The sequence below is a fragment of the Oryza sativa genome, chromosome 12 (assembly GCF_034140825.1).
Source record: "Oryza sativa Japonica Group chromosome 12, ASM3414082v1".
Taxonomy (NCBI): domain Eukaryota; kingdom Viridiplantae; phylum Streptophyta; class Magnoliopsida; order Poales; family Poaceae; genus Oryza; species Oryza sativa.
Genome location: NC_089046.1, coordinates 2,894,016 through 2,912,031, shown reverse-complemented (window position 1 = coordinate 2,912,031; position 18,016 = coordinate 2,894,016). Strand labels below are relative to the sequence as shown.

The 18,016-nt window shown below is 37.8% G+C and overlaps 1 protein-coding gene across 1 annotated transcript; it reads right to left on the bottom strand.

The window, feature by feature from the left end:
* Window positions 1-15,398: 15,398 nt before the first annotated feature.
* On the bottom strand, window positions 15,399-16,478 carry LOC4351550 (protein GL2-INTERACTING REPRESSOR 2). The gene is made up of 2 exons (XM_015763996.3): window positions 16,408-16,478; window positions 15,399-16,147 (listed from the first exon to the last, which is right to left on the bottom strand). The coding sequence occupies exon 2, from the start codon at window positions 16,139-16,141 to the stop codon at window positions 15,770-15,772; it is 372 nt and encodes a 123-aa protein (XP_015619482.1). The 5' UTR covers window positions 16,142-16,147; window positions 16,408-16,478; the 3' UTR covers window positions 15,399-15,769.
* Between the last annotated feature and the right edge of the window lie 1,538 nt (window positions 16,479-18,016).

Sequence of the window (18,016 nt, the reverse complement as noted above, 5' to 3'; positions counted from 1 at the left end):
GGACGAATTTCGGACTCGGCAACAATTTGAGGGACCTAAAGTGAACTTATTCCTATAGGCTATGCCATGTAGTGGGCCGAAATATGGGCCGTCCGTCCGAAGGGCCCAAATTTTATGTTAGGCTCTGCCCTCTAGTGGGCCGAAATGGATCTTAACCCACATCATGGGCCTCATCGAGCAGGGCCCTGTGGCCCATGTCGTGTCTCGAGCCTGGCTCGAACGAATTCGTAGCCGAACTGAAAAGTATGGGCCGAACTATTAATTTATCAATTGATTATTTGATTATCTCGACGCATGCTCACGTACGTATACGGTTAGGTATTAAACTATTAATTAAATATATTTGTTTGGTTTGTGAGTATTTGTGAGCATAAATACGGTAGACATCATGTTCACGTACAATTCGTTGCAGTATCAATGCTGTGACGACCGAATGCCCATGCATATGCGTTGTAGGCGTACTCCACTACGTATACGTACGTATATACATACGTCGTCGCTAGCTACTAGCTTAAATGCTTAATTAAATCGAATTTGGTGCTTCCATCCATCTACATATTTCGATATGTGTGCCGCTTTTGTAGTACGCGTACGTACGCGCATAAATATATGCATACGTACATATGAATATGGTACAACTAAAAGTATACGTACCCAGATTAACTAAGGAAAAATAATATATTGCGCCGAAATTACTAAAGATCAAGATTTGCTGATGATTGTATTAGGACTTCTTCAGAATCAAACTACATTAAAAAAAAGCTTTACTTAAATTTTTTGAATAGATGAATTGTCGAACACGAGGTAAAACATTAATAGCATCATATATTAAGAGTAGGCCTGAATCGTGTATTTCAATTATATACAATATATTTTCAAAATTTTCATCATATTTTAAGAGTTTTAAAGGGGATTTCGAAGCTAAGTCTAGAGCTCAAGCCCTAACTCCTAAATCCCCTTACCTAATCCAGTGGAGCCCCCCTTTTGTCATAGGGGCGTAGCAAGCTAGGTGGCACCGTGGTCCACGGACCACCTAAAAATTTAAAATTATAGTATATGTGCTAGTTAATATAGTAAAAATTATATAGTGGACCACCCTTTTAATTGACATATTACATATAGATGGACCACTTTTACTTTAAATCCTAGCTACGCCTCATAGAAGAGGATCTGAATGTTATTTTTTTCGGATCATGGTATGTTTAGTCTGCTCTAATATTTTTGGATCGTCCCCTGGATCATGGTATGTACAAATGTTACAACCGATAATCAATGTCAATTATTACAAACGATCTATTCTCTCCGTCCCACAATATAAGAGATTTTAGGTTGATGTGACACATCCTAGTACAATGAATTTGAACATATTCTTTATCCAGATTAATTGTAGTAAGATATGTCATATCCACCTAAAATCTCTTATATTTTAGGACAAATGAAGTAACATAATTCAGTACTTGTACTAGCTATAGTTCCAGAGAGCCCTTAATTAACTGCAAGCTAGCTGCTGCAACTTTGATATCACTGGTAAGTACGTGTACTTGCATGAGCAATATTACTACTAGAACTAAATAAAAGCTGATTTTATTTAGGTACTAGCACTACTGAGATGGCCTTGATATATAGCTAGCTGAGCTGCTGTTAAATTCAGAGGAGAGCTGCTGTTAACAAGACTACAAGAGCAGGCAGGCAGATGCAGAAGCAGAGGCAGGGAGGCAATGCAACGACTCTGCAGGTGGCCTTTAAAACCGCAGCTATAGCTTCAGCCTTCAGCTATAGCCGGCGAGGTGTGGCAGTGGCAGTAGTGTGCCTGCGTGTGTGTGTGTGTTTATGCAGGAGCAGAGAGTACATTAACATGCAGGAGATCGATCGATCGAGAGGAGAAAGAAAGAGGAGAAAGAAAGTATATATGTCCTGTCCATTGGACATTAACTTGCTGCTTACTGCTAGTAGTAGCTAATACTATAGCTTTATTATTCAGTGCTGCTAGCTAGCTGCATTTGTGAGCATGCATGATCGATGCAGGCCTTGCAAGTAAGGTTTTAAATCTCTGGCTATAAACTGTCACTGTCTTCGGAGATAACTGTTGGAGAAGAGTTTAGCTATTTGCTTTTATGTACAACTGAGCCACTATTTTCATTTAGTTCGCTATTAGCTGTCTGAAAAAGCCGATCTCTTGCAATTCATGGCAGCTTGATGAAGCCTGCAATAAGCTACTACAAGCCCAAGCTTGCTTGGATCATCATCGATCAGCAGCAATGCCATTTTCTGAAATAAATCTTGCTACTGCTACTGCTATGAACTCATCATCATGGATCGATGTCCCAGCTGATAGTTTCCTACCTGATCTCTTCTTCTTCTTCGTCTTCCTCTCATCAGTCATCAGTGAGGGGATCGATCGGTGTAGTATTAATCGGAGTGACGCAGAGAGGGAGGCGCATGCGTTGGCGTCGCACCGCATGCCATTACTGCAGCAGCGCGAGGAGGCTCAGCTCAGCTCATCTATCTATCTCTCCCCGGCCAACTGCTTGCATTCATGCTGATTTGTTACTACTCCATCTCTCTCTACTTGCATATATTGCAATTCAAGTCTCTCTCTCTCTCTCCTGCAGATATGATAACAATGGTATATCTGATAGATTTTGAGAAGTCTAGCTATCTCCTCTACTACATTTGAAGTACAGCCTGTGTATATCTTTTTTTTAATCAGCTTAATTAATTATGGTTTGTGGTGAAACGCTGCCACATTTTCTGCGGTTTGCCTTTTATTTATAGTATTTTTTTTAAAAAAAGATGCGTCTTTCTAACAATTTGAGAATGTTGCAATGACATTTTTAAGGAGTAAATTGCATTACGGTACATGAACGTGTCAGGTGGGTATTACATGAACGTATCAGGTGGGTGCAATTTAGTGTATGAACTTGTAAAATGCTCATTTTAATGCATAAACTTGTCTAATGCATGCAAACTAAAACTAAAATGGCACGACAAGACTAAAATGTGTGCATAATATACTACCTAGCTTTCTTTTTCAACTTGACATTTTCGAACATGGAAACATCAATCTCCGATACATATATTTGATGATTATTTTATCATATCATATTTATCAAAAGAAAATTATTAAAAATATAACTAGGCTTCACTTCAAATCTAGTAATTTCACATTTCATACTCAAATAATTTCATGCATTAATGACTACAGATTTTGGTGTTTAAATGCATGTATATTGTTCATTGTTCTAAATACAAACTGTCATCTGAAATGTAAAAACATGAATTTTATGCTATGAAGTTAAGACACTTTCCAGTATTGGTGAGCCCCAAACCAATCTCATATGAATATATTTGATCATTACTTTATCATATCTTATATTTCTCGAAAGGAGATTATTAAATATATAACCACATCTCACGACAAATCTACTATGCCATTTTCCTACTCAATAATTTCGGGCATTAATGATATACGATTTTCGATGTTTGAACGTGTATATTGTAGGACACCATGTGTTTCTAAGTACAAACTCTTCTCTGAAATGTAAAACAAGAATCTTGTGATATGAACTTAAGACACTTTCCAGTCATATTGATAAGCCCCAAGCTAGCCTCAAATGAATATATCTGATCATTGCTTTATCATATCATATATTTATCGATAGGAAATTATTAGAAATATAACTACACAACAGGACAAATATACTAACATCACTTTTCCCTCTATTTATCATTTATATACCAACTATATCTTTCTTTCTACATCACCTATTTCTCCATTGATCAAATATAGGCGAATGTTTTGGTGAAGGTCATTGGGAGGGGGACCCACCTTGTAGGTTTAGTCATTCAAACCATTATTGCAATCTCCAACATTCTACACATGGTGGTGGTTTTGCTTGTAACATCATAATTGTTCTCATTAATCAAAATTCTCTCGTTCGACAGCTGTAAATATATAGTTGTTGGTGTGCCAACTCATCAATTCTTACTAGTAATAATGTTTTTTATCACTACGTAATCTTTACTCGGTTACGCCTCGATCTTTCCCAAGTAAACGTTTCTATCACCTCGAATGAATGGTAGTCTTACCAAATGTCGTTGTTAGCATTTGGATGGTTCAACAGATTTGTTGTTTTGCTTTGCCCTTATCACTGAACTGTGTCAACCCTTCTTTTAGACTCTTAGTCATACCATAGACAAAGGAGGTCAACTCTTTCATCGTGAGTAATTCGTTACCCATGACTCACAACTCACTATATTCAAATCTAGGCTATTGTTGCAAGGAAGGCTCTTCATTTGAAATGGTAGTGTATTTGTCTTTGAGTTGTCAACAAGCCAGTCAATGTGAGGGGATCTTGCCTTGTACATTTATACAGGTAGTTAGGTTAGTCATTTGAGCTGTTGCATTCTCCACCATCATCACCATCAGTGGCGGAGCTTAGTGGAGGCCAACATGGATGATGGTCCTAGTATATTGGACGAAAAACTTCATATAGATAGCACAAGTTACTAACTTCCTTTCATATGATGGTTACTATACTTGCCTGTTTCATTCCATGGATTGTCGGTTCAACTCCTCCCGGCCGACCCCATTCCCCCTCTCCCCCCTCGCTTTTTTCTACGAATTGCTCTCTAATGTGAAAAAAATATAGCTTTAACACTTTCGCTGTTTTTATATAAATTGCCATCTAATGTGAGAAAATGCCTTTAGCACTTTTAATTTTATCCTCTATAGGTTGCCCTCAAATGTGGGGGAAAAAAATGCTTTTAACACTTCCAAAAAAAAATCTATAGGTTGCCCTCCAATGTGAAAAAAATGCCTTTAACACTTTCAATTTTTTTCTCTATAGATTGCACTCTAATATGAAAAAAAAAAAGCTTTTAACACTTCCAAATTTTCTTTTTTTTCCTATAAATTGGGCTCTAATGTGAAATTTTTTTTAGCACTTCCTATTTTTTAATACTAATGGTATTGTTTATGTTATCGGTACTATGAATAATACTTAATTTTATTCTTTTTACCACTATATATGTTTCCCCAGTAAATGATTCAACCACCTATAATGATTATGCCATTGCTAGAAGTTCTAGATGGCATTTGTATGCATTAGAGAGACGTATTGATGAGATTTTCCTTTACCACTAGACATACAACAGCATTTCCATCCCCTGTAATTGTCCTATGGCCAAGAGTGGTCAACTCCTCCATCCCGCAATCTTCGGTTACATGCGACTAACAACTCAGTACACTCAAGCATAGGCTACATCATCTATGGTAGCATCATCTTTCTTTGATTTGCTAGCAAGCTAAGGGACTTTGTGCAAATTAACCTTTACGACTTGGTGTGCATATAACCGTTGCTGTGCCAACTCTTTTGTACACATATTGTTTTACCACTACATATCTTCCCCCAAGTAAATGATGCAATACATATTTTGAATGGCGCTCATGCTGGCATTTGGACTCATTAGAGAGACTCATTGATGAGATTTTCCGTTATCACTTAGCCATGCTTACACTGTTCTCAGACTCTTATAGTCATTCTATAGCTGAAGGAGTTCAACTCTTTCATCTTGTAGTATTCCGTTACTCGTGACCCACAACTCACTATACTCAAGTGTAGGCTATGATGGAAAAGGAGGCCCTTCACTCGAAACAGTAGCATATTTTCCTTTTGGTTGTTCGCAAACTAGTGCATAGGAGGGGATCTCGCCTTGGACAATTAGATAGATAGTTAGGTTAGTCATTCGAGCCATTGTATCCTCCACCATCACCACACAAGGTGGTGGTATACCTTGTTTGTCAACATGGTGTATATATATAACCGTTGGTATGCCAACTTATCTATACACATATTGTTTTACCACTATGTATCTTTCCGTAGTAAATGATTCAATCACCTATAAATGAACGACACTCTTGTTGGAAGTTCTTGCTGGGATTTGGGCACATTAGAGAGACGCTTTGATGAGATTTTTCGTTACCACTTAGCCGCTCCAACCCCATTATCAACCTCCTTAATCGAACGATGTCCTAGAGCTCAACTCTTCCGCAGTCTTCAGTTACATGAGGCTAATAACTCACTTCATTGAAGTGTAGGCTACGTCACCTAAGGTAAGCATCATCTTCCTTTAATATTCTAGCAAGTTGGTGACCTTTGTGCAAATTAACTTGTACACATAGTTGTGAACCGTCTTCCCTTTCGCTGATCTCAAGCATTTGGGTTTATTTCCTCGGAGTGAACATTTGATGTCATTGTCCCTTGATTGATACCTCATATATCTTGGTGACAGTCAATGGGAGGAGGGGGGGGGTCCCATCTTGTAGGTTTAGTCATTGAAGCCATTATATTGCAATCTCCACCGTCATATGTGGCTTTGCTTGTAATGTAGCTAAATAATTACCTGAAGTAGGTTGTGGTGAAGAGGAGAAGCTAGGACATGAGTTCTGCTCTATTTGGTTGATGGCTTTCAAGTGCCCCAAGAGGGTCCTTATATAGGGGTTCAGTAGGTGGAGAGGTCAATGCTTCTCTTAATTCGGTGTTGATGCAATGCAAAATAACAAGGCTCCATTCATCCCCTCCCCCCTCTCTCTCTCTTATGTCATTCATTTCCTAGTTTTGTTCTCTCTATATCTTGTGATTAATTCTAAGATTAATAGACATATATCTGCACATAGGGGTGAAAACGGTCACGGAAAATCCTGATCGACCGATGCTCCTTTTCAGTTTTTACCGGCCGAGCAATGTGCAGATGGTCACCAACGAAAACAAAAATAGGAATGGTAAAAAAACATATGGAAATTTAAACGGAAACATTTTTGCTGCATACCGAACGTTTCTGACTTTATCGTGTTCGTACGGTAATTACTTTTTTATACTATGTAATTATCGTAGTTCTAAATACACTAATATTTATGATATATTTCTTTAATTGACCCATGGTTTAGAGAGACCCGTCGATTTCTTAACCAGACCCTTAACTTGAGTACAAGGTTAAAAGGATATAATTTGGAACCTTGAATTTATATTATCATATTATATACTTTTGCAAAGCTAAATGTGCTATTGTACAGTTTAATATTTTCGATATTTATTATCGGCTTCTGATTGATACCGACATGTTTCCATCCGTATTGTCCCTTTCCAGTTTTTCGATATTTCCTGTATTGTTTTCATTTATGTCTTTACCATTTTTGAAAAAATGGTTTTGGAAATGGTTGAGATGTTTTCCGACCGTTTTCATCCTTATCTGCGCATTACAATGATCTATATAAGTTTGGCTGTGTACATCCTCTCATGGATGTAGATGCTGGGTTTTTTAATCCATTAATTAACAAAAATGTATCATACGTACATTCTAAATTTGAAACAATTAATATAGTTTTTTTCAGATGAACTTTGATTCATGAACAATTCTAATACAAATCATGTATGCAAATGATATACTACCTTTCTTTTTCAACTTGACATTTTTGAACATTGACACATCAATCTCTGATACATATATTTGATTATTATTTTACCGTATCATATTTATCAAAAGAAAATTATTAAAAATATAACTATACTTCAAGACAAATCTAGTAATTTCACATTTCAAACTCAATAATTTCATGCATTAATGACTACAGATTTTGGTGTTTAAATGCATATATATTGTAGGATGTCATCTGTCCTAAATACAAACTGTCATCTAAATTGTAAAGTATGAATTTTATGCTATTAAGTTAAGACACTTTCCAATATTAGTGAGCCACAAACCAGTCTCATATGAATATATTTGATCATTACTTTATCATATCATATATTTCTCGAAAGGATAATATTAAATATATAGCCACACCTCACGACAAATCTAGTAATGTCACTTTTTTACTCAATAATTTTGGGCATTAATGATATAAGATTTCGATGTTTGAACGTGTATATTGTAGGACGCCATGTGTTCTAAGTAAAAACTGTCCTCTGAAATGTAAAACATGAATCCTGTGATATGAACTTTAAGACACTTTCCAGTTATATTGATGAGCCCCAATCCAGCCTCAGATGAATACATTTGATCATTGGTTTATCATATCATATATTTATCGATAGGAAATTATTAGAAATATAACTACACAGCAGGACGAATCTACTAACATCACTTTCCCTCTATTTTTCGTTTATATACCAACTATATCTTTCTTTCAACATCACCTATTTCTCTATTGATCAAATATAGGCGGATGTTTTGGTGAAAGCCATTGGGAGGTGGTCCCACCTTGTAGTAAATTTTATAGAAATACATATTTTATGGTCAAAGTTGCAAAAAACCACACACACTTTGACATTGGTTACTTAACTACATATATTTTAGATTGAAGTTTCACAAAACTACACCATCAATGAACGGGCCCACCTGCAAGATGACGTGTCTGTTCCACCTAGGATGTGGACTTGGGAGCTTTATCCTAGGTGGAACACTCATAATGCCACGCCAGCATCCTAAATATATGTAGATAAGTAACCATGTCACCTCATGAGTGGACCCATTCGTTGATTGCGTAGTTTTGTGAAACTTTAATACCAGAATATATATAGGTAAGTGTCAAGTGTCAAAATGTGTATGTTTTTTTTTTGCAACTTGAACCACGTTGGTGCAGTTTTATGAAATTTACTCTTCTTTTTTAACTTGATATTTTTTTTAACAATGACACATGAGTCTCTGATACATATATTTGCCCATTATTATACCATATCATATAATATGAAAAGGAAATTACGGGTGCGCTAAAACACACCCAGAATAAGCAATAAATATAACACGTCCTTTACATAGTAAAATTTTTATTATGCCTTTACATAGTAAAATTTTTATTATGCGTTATATGTTTTCAAACACCTAATAACTTTACAAATAGGTTTAATAGGCGACAAATCTACTAATATAATTCTTCATACTCAATACTTCATGCATTAATGACTTAAGATTTAGAAACTTAAATGCATATATTGTAAGACGTCATATTCTGTTATAAATACAAACTCTCTTCTCACAAGTCAAAGTGGAGATATTCCTCAAGGTAGGGGTGGGCATTCAGTCTGACCGCAAATTTCGGTCTTAGTCTTCGGTCTTTCGGTCATTTCGGTCTTTGAAAAGTAAAGACAGAATTTCAACGCAAAAATATCAGGACCGACAAATTCAGTCTCGGTCTTGGTCCTGACCGAAATTCAACAACATTTTCATATATGCAACGAAATAATGGAAATTTTCAACACAAAAATCATAAAAAAAATTCATAAGCACGTATGACTAGTAAAGACACTTATTAGTTTGCATGACTAGAAGAAGTAGGGATGTGAAAATTAGAGTTTAATCCTATTGAATTTAGTGGATTGTAGGTTGCATTTAGACATTTTTTGTTAATTCGGTCTTTTCTGTCTATTCGATTAACCGAGGAAACTAACTGAATTGATGGGACAAAATTCGGTCTTTCACTACCTGGGACCGAATTTCTCGGTCTTGGTCTTTTCGTTTCGGTCTTTTTTTGCCCACTCCTACCTCAAGGAAATGCTATGGTTGCAACGAGTCCGAACACTTCATCGCCGAACCCTTTGAAATGTAAAACACGAATCTTGTTATATGAACTTAAGGCAATTTCCTTTCATATTTGTGAGCCCCAAATCAATCTTTGATAATATACTTGACCATTACTTTATCATATCATATATTTATCAAAAGGAAATTATTAAAAAAAAGCTATAACTAGACTTCATGACAAATCTACTAATGTTATTTTTTGTGCACGATAATTTTGTGCATTGATGAATTACGATTTCAATGTTTGAAGCATATATTTTAGGACGCCACCTATTCTACTAGTTTATTTTGTGAGAGAACTCCAATCAACTCCAGAGTACGCAATAACTAAAACACGTCCCTTACAAAGTAAAATTTATACTACGTGTTATATGTTTTCAAACAACTAATAACTTTACTAATAGGCTTAGTAGGTGACAAATCTACTAATGTAATTCTTTATACTCAACAACTTCGTGCATTAATGACTTAAGATTTAGAAACTTAAATGCATATATTGTAAGACGTCATATTTAGTTATAAATGCAAATTAACTCTCTTCTCACAAGTCAAAGTGGAGATATTTCTCAAGGAAATGCTATGATTGAAACGAGCCCGAACACTTCATCGTCGATTGCCCGAAACTCTACCCTCTGAAATGTAAAACACGAATCTTTGTTATATGAACTTAAGGCAATTTTCTTTCATATTTGTGAGCCCCAAATCAATCTCTGATAAGTGTACTTGACCATTACTTTATCATATCATATATTTATCAAAAGGAAATTATTAAAAAAAGATATAACTAGGTTTCACGAGAAATCTACTAATGTCATTTTTTGTACACAATAATTTTGTGCATTGCTGACTTAAGATTTTGATGTTTGAATGCATATATTGTAGGACGTCATATGTTCTACATACAAACTCTCCACATTGAATGTAAATCACGAATCTTGTAGGATGAACTTAAGATATTTTCCTATCATATTGTTGAGCCCCAAATCAATCTCAGATAAATATATTTGATCATTACTTTATCCTACCATATATTTATCGAAAGAAAATTATTAAAAATATAACTATGTAGGATTGAACAACAAGAACTAAGCCAACCAGAGAGGGGTGAATGGTTGGATATCACCGGCCCTATGCACCTGGTCTGATCGGTCCCACACAAAGAACACCACTTCTCTCTATTTTTCCAACTATATATACCAACTATATCTTTCTTTCTATATCACCTATTTCCATATCGATCAAATATAGGCGGATGTTTTGGTGAAGGCCATTGGGAGGGGGTCCCACCTTGTAGGTTTAGTCATTCAAACCATTATATTGCAATCTCCACCATCCTACACAAGGTGGTGGTTTTGCTTGTAACATCATATATAGTTGTTGGTGTGCCAACTCATAAATTCTTACTAGTGATAATGTTTTTATCACTACATAATCTTCACTCGGTTAAGTCTCAATCTTTCCCAAGTAAATGATTCAATCACCTCGAATGAAAGGTAATTTTACCAAATGTAGTTGTTAGCATTTGGATGTGTTCAACAGATTTATTGTTCTGCTTTCCTCTTATCACTGAACTGTGCCAACCCTTCTTTTAGACTCTTAGTCATACTATAGCCAAAGGAGGTCAACTCTTCCATTGTGAATATTTCGTTACCCATGACTCACAACTCACTATATTCAAGTCTAGGTTATTATGGCAAGGAAGGCTCTTCATTTGAAATGGTAGCATATTTGTCTTTGAGTTGTCAACAAGCCAGTCAATGTGAGGGATCTTGCGTTGTACATTTATATAGGTAGTTAGGTTATTCATTTGAGTTATTGCATTCTCCACCATCATCACCATCAGTGGCAGAGCTTAGTGGAGACTAACATGGATGATGGTCCCCCTAGTATATTGGATGAAAAACTTCATATAGGTAGCACAAGTTACTAACTTCCTTTCATATGTTGGTTACTATACTTGCCTGTTTCATTCCATTGGTTTTGGGTTCAACTCCTCCCGACCCCACCCCCCCCTCGTTTTTTTTCTACAGATTGCCCTCTAATGTGAAAAAAAATATGTCTTTAACACTTTCATTGTTTTTCTATAAATTGCCATCTAATGTGAAAAAATGCCTTTAACACTTTTAATATTTTCCTCTGTATATTGCCCTCAAATGTGGGGGAAAATGCTTTCAACACTTCCAAAAAAAAAATCTACAGGGTACGTGAAAAAAATGCCATTAACACTTTCAATATTTTTTTCTCTATAGATTGCACTCTAATATGAAAAAAAGAGCTTTTAACACTTCCTATTTTTTTAAACTAATGGTATTGTTTATGTTATCGGTACTATCAATAATACTTAACTTTATTCTTTTTACCACTGCATATGTTTCCCCAGTAAATGATTCAATCACCTATAATGAATTACGCCCTTACTAGAAGTTCTCGATGGAATTTGGATGCATTAGAGAGACATATTGATGAGATTTTCCGTTACCACTAAGCCATACCAACCCCTTTTCCACCCTCTGTAATCGTCCTATGGCCAAGAATGGTCAACTCCTCCATCCTGCACTCTTTAGTTACACGCGACTAACAACTGAATACATTCAAGCATAGGTTACATCATATTTCTTTGATTTGCTAGCAAGCCAAGGACCTTTGTGCAAATTGACCTTTGTCGCCTTAGCGTACATATATATAACCGCTGGTATACCTATATTAAATGGCGCTCATGCTCGCATTTGGACGCATTAGAGAGATTCATTTATAAGATTTTTCATTATCACTGAGCCATGCCAGCCCTATTCTCATACTCTTATATTCATACTATACCTGAAGGAGTTCAACTCTTCCATCTTGTAGTATTCCATTACCCGTGACCCACAATTCACTACACTCAAACATAGGCTATGATGGCAAAGGAGGCCCTTCACTCGAAACAGTAGCATGTTTTCCTTTTGGTTGTTCACAAACTAGTGCATAGGAGGGGATCTTGCCTTGGACATTTAGATAGCTAGTTAGGTTAGTCATTCGAGCCACTGCATTCTCCACCATCATCACCATACAAGGTGGAGGTATACCATGCTCGGTTAGTCAATTCCTTAATGAACCTATATGTTTGTCGACTTAGTGTGCATATATAACCATTGGTATGCCAACTTATCTATACACATATTGTTTTACCACTATGTATCTTTCCCTAGTAAATGATTCAATCACCTATAATGAGCGACACTCTTGTTGGAAATTCTTGCTGGGATATGGGCGCATTAGAGAAACGCCTTGATGAGATTTTTTGTTACCACTTAGCCGCACCAACCCCATTACCAGCCTCCTTAATCAAACAATGTCCTAGAGAGGTCAACTCTTCCGCGGTCTTCAATTACGTGAGGCTAATAACTCACTTCATTGAAGTGTAGGCTACGTCACCTAAGGTAAGCATCATCTTCCTTTAATATTCTAGCAAGCCGGGAACCTTTGTGCAAATTAACTTGTACACATAGGGTCATTTGATTTATGTTCTTCTTAAGGCCCTACACATAAAAACCATCCTAGGTCCTCTGGTTTGATCCTTGCATAAAGTTCCACTGCACACTACACCCTCCGTCACAAAAATAAGTTCATTGGTGGGTTTTTGTGTTCAACGTTTGACCGTCCATCTTATTTGAAAATTTTATGAAAAAATTAATAAAAACAAGTCATGCATAAAGCACTATTCATATTTTCACATCTAATAACAATCAAAATACTAATCATAAAAAAATTTAAATAAGACGGACGGTCAAATGTTACACATAAAGAAACCCACAAATGAATTTATTTTGGGACGAATGATTGTATTTTCTGGTCCACAGCTGCACAGGCTTCTGATTTCTTCTGGCCTTTGTAGCCTTGATGCTTAAGCTCAGATCCTGACTGTTTCTGCAGTTGGCATCAACATATAATTGGGTAATGATGCCCTTGTTTATGTCTCTCCAATGCGTGTGTCGTCTGTGGCCTCTGCAGTGGTCACCCATGACTGCACCTGCCAGAGATGCCCCCCTGCCGCTGTTGCCAACAATATCTGTGACGTCCACTCGTTCTCAGCCGTCAGATTTCGATCAGACCATCACTTTCTTCTCAGCCATTACATGCACACACTTTCTTCTCACAAATTACACACATTACATGCACACACTTTTTTCTCACAAAATTAGAAAATTACACACATTACGTGCACACACTTTCTTCTCAGCCATTAATTAAGTATTAACAACAACTGTCTTGCAAATTAATTTTCTCAAGAGAAGGGTTGATCATCATAGGGGCAAAATCAGGTTTAACAATCCCGGTTTTGGTTATAAGGGGTATCCTCGGTTTTCACGCCGTTGTTAAACTGATAAAATCTGAATAAATCTTATAAAAATATTATAATTTAGTTTGATTTCTTTTGAACTTGAAATAAAAACGAACGATTCGTGTTTTCGACCCTGTCCAAAAAGTCTAGATTTTGATAAGGTTCACAATCCCGGTTTTGGATATAAGGGGTATCCTCGGTTGTCACGCCGTTGTTAAACCGATAAAATCCAAATAAATCTTATAAAATATTATAATTTAGTTTGATTTCTTTCGAACTTTAAATAAAAACGAACGATTCGTGTTTTCGACCCTGTCCAAAAAGTCCAGATTTCATGAATTCCACGGAGATCGTAAACCCTGCACAATATTCACTCTACTGTTTTTTTTTATCAAAAGATAGTGGGGGAGTCCCCCATGGTTAAAATGTTATATAAATAAAAAGGAGACAGTTTATGTACACACTCTACTGTTCTTGGTGCAAGAACAGGACAAGAACAGAGTCCACCATTCACAAACAAATACACAAGTACTCTCTCTTGACTGAATCATCATTGCTGATATGCAATAGAGGGAAAAGTATAATGGTCACTGTTTGATTAGGGACAATGATCAACTTCTTAACCTAAAGTCTTATCTTGCACTTCTTTAATGGAAAAGGGGGGAGGGGGGGGGAGTTACAACTTACTGCTGCTACAAGAACCATTAATCCACCACCACATAATTAATTCCCCCCCTACTAAAACACACACTCACACACCAACCCATAACAATAAAAACCCCAACATAAGGTGACACAACCATTTTTTTGGTTTTTTATGATGAAACCAAAGACACTTAAAAGAGGCTCTACTACTACTATAATAATGATGAAGAAATCCGGCATCGTCCAGTGGATGATCCAACGGCTGTCACTCGTCCACTCATGCATGGATCCTGAGGTAACCATCCGTGTGAGCATCCACTGGACGGACATGGCTGGCGGCAATGGCGGTCTCCTCCTCGTCGGCGGCAGCGGCATCTTCATTTTCTTCTCACAAAATTAGAAAATTACACACATTACATGCACACACTTTCTTCTCAGCCATTAATTAAGTATAACAACATCTGTTGCAAATTAAGTTTCTCAAGAGAAAGGTTGATCATCCGAGGTCCCAGTTTTGGTTATAAGAGATATCTTCGGTTTTCACGCCGTTGTTAAACCGATGAAATTCAAATAAAACTTATAAATATATTATTATTTAGTTTGATTTCTTTTGAATTTAAAATAAAAACAAACGATTCATGTTTTCGACCCTATCCAAAAAGTCCAGATTTCGTGGAATCGGGAGATCGGGAATCTAGAGATCGTAAACCCTGCACAAGATTCCTACTGTTCTTGGTGCAAGAACAGGACAAGAACAGAGTCCACCAGTCACAAACAGATACACAAGTACTCTCTCTTGACTGAATCATCATTAATGGTCACTGTTTGATTAGGGACAATGATCACCTTCTTAATCTAAAGTCTTATCTTGCATTTCTTCAATGAAAAAGGGGGAGTTACAACTTACTGCTGCTACAAGAACCATTAAGCCACCACCACGTAATTAATTCCCCCCTACTAAAACACACCCACACCAACCCATAACAATAAAACATAAGGTGACACAACCATTTTTTTGGTTTTTTATGACGAAACCAAAGACACTTAAAGAGGCTACTACTACTATAATAATGATGAAGAAATCCGGCACCGTCCAGTGGATGATCCAACGGCTGTCACTCGTCCACGCATGCATGGATCCTGATGAGGTAACCATCCGTGTGAGCATCCACTGGACGGACATGGCCGGCGGCAATGGTGGCCTCGTCGGCGGCGGCGTCTTCACTTGCGCTTTCCGCCGCGCTTCTTGTCGGCGTCGGCGTCGGCGGCGGCGGCGTCCTGGTTCTGGAGGAGGTCGACGAGGGAGGGTTGCTTGCAGTTGATGCAGGTCGGGTAGTCCTTCTTGGCGACCATGCAGTACATGAGGCAACGGGTGCAGGCGCCGATCACCATCGGCGACTTGTCCCCGGGGCTGCCGCCGGCGGAGCTGCGGCCATCCGACGACACGCACGACGTCGGCGACGACGAGTCGCTGTCGTCGTTGCCGTCCACCTCCATACCCACCGCCGGCGGCGACAGGTTCAGCTGCAGCTCCAACCTCGCCCCCCTCGTGCTCCCGCCGCCGCCGCCGCCGTTCCCGTTGCTCCGGCTCATGCTTCCCTGATTCACAAATCAAGATCATACATGTAAATAGAACACCATTGGTAGATATACAAAAACGAAAGAAAAAAGAGATCGATTGTTTTTTTGCTCGTGAACAAGAACAGCGCACATCGATCAAGATCGATCTTTGTTTGGTCATGAAAAAGAAGTGCATATCAAGATTGATTTTGCTTTTTGTTTTTTTGCTCATGAACAAGAAGAGTTTATGAAGAACTAGAAGAACAAGTCAATCAAGAATCAAATAACAAAGTTGCTACCTGAAGGTTGTGGAGAAGAGAGGAGAGGAGAGGAGAAGAGAAAGAAATGGACACTGCTCTATTTGGTTGGTGGCTTTCAAGGGCCCCAAGAGGGTTTTATATAGGGGAGTTCAGCAGGAGAGGTCAATGCTTCCCTCACTTTGGTGTTAATGCAATGCGAAAATTCATCTCCCCCCCTTCTCTGCTTCCATATCTTTGTGATTAATTCTATGAATACTAACCAGATATCTGTGCATTTACAGTTATCTATAATATCTATAATAAATTAAGTATAATATGTTTTAAACTTGAAACAACATTTTTTTTCGAGCGTTGTTGCGGTACAGCGGTCGGTACCAGTACCGCCCGGTACCAAAATCCTGGCCGTTGGATCTGACCCGATCCAACGGCTGGTAGAGTTTGTACTGGGCGGTACCAATTCTGTCCCTGGTGCAGTACCAAGTGGGGAACTGAGGTGGAAGGGCAAAAACGTAACTTTGTGTGCAATGAGAACAGACTATTACCCTAGAAATCCCGATCCGCCGCCGCCGTGTTCCTCTTCCATGTCGTCGCCGTGTTTCTCTTCCGCTCCAGCGCCGCCATGTTCCTCTTCCGCCCCGCCGTCGCCGTGTCTGCCACTGCCGTGTTCCTCCTTCGGCGCCGCGAGATTGGCCTCTGTATTGTCCGTGAAAGCGGAGGCGGAGGCGAATGAGCCAGCGGCGGAGTATGCGGTTGCAGCGGCTGAGGAGCCGCTCCGGTGGTGGCGCCGGAGTAGGCCGTGGCTGAGGCACGACGAAGGAGGAGGCGGCGGGGGAGAAGGCACACCCATTTTCTCTCACGATCCTTCCCTTCCCTGATTCAACGGTTGGATGATTTTTGGTACCACATTCTGCTGGACAGTAAAAAATCTCTTTTTTTTTTCAATTGAACTTTGATCATAAATAATTCTAATACAAATCAGATATACTACCTTTCTTTTTAGTAAATTTTATAGAAATACATATTTTTATGGTTCAAGTTGCAGAAAACCACACAAACTTTAACACTGGGTACTTAACTACATATATTTTATATTGAAGTTTCACAAAACTACACCATCAATGAACGGGTCCACCTGCAAGATGACGTGTCTGTTCCACCTAGGATGCGGACTTGGGAGCTTTATCCTAGTGGAACACTCACGATGCCACGCCAACATCCTAAATATATGTAGATAAAGAACCATGTCATCTCGTAAGTGGACCCATTCGTTGATTGTGTAGTTTTGTGAAACTTTAATACCAGAATATATGTACTTAAGTGTCAAGTGTCAAAATGTGTATGTTTTTCTGCAACTTGAACCCCAGAATGTGCAGTTTTATGAAATTTACTCTTTCTTTTTTAACTTGATGTTTTTTTAACAATGACACATAAGTCTCTGATACATATATTTGCCCATTATTTTACCATTTCATATAATATGAAAAGGAAATTACAGGTGCACTAAAACACACCCAGAGTACGCAATAACTAAACATGTCCCTTACATAGTAAAATTTTTGCTACGCGTTATATGTTTTCAAACACATAATAACTTTACTAATAGGTTTAATAGGTGACAAATCTACTAATGTAATTCTTCATACTCAAT

Coding starts and splice junctions, on each gene's coding strand:
- LOC4351550 (XM_015763996.3), bottom strand. CDS start 16,141: ATGAGCCGGAGCAACGGGAACGGCGGCGGCGGCGGCGGGAGCACGAGG.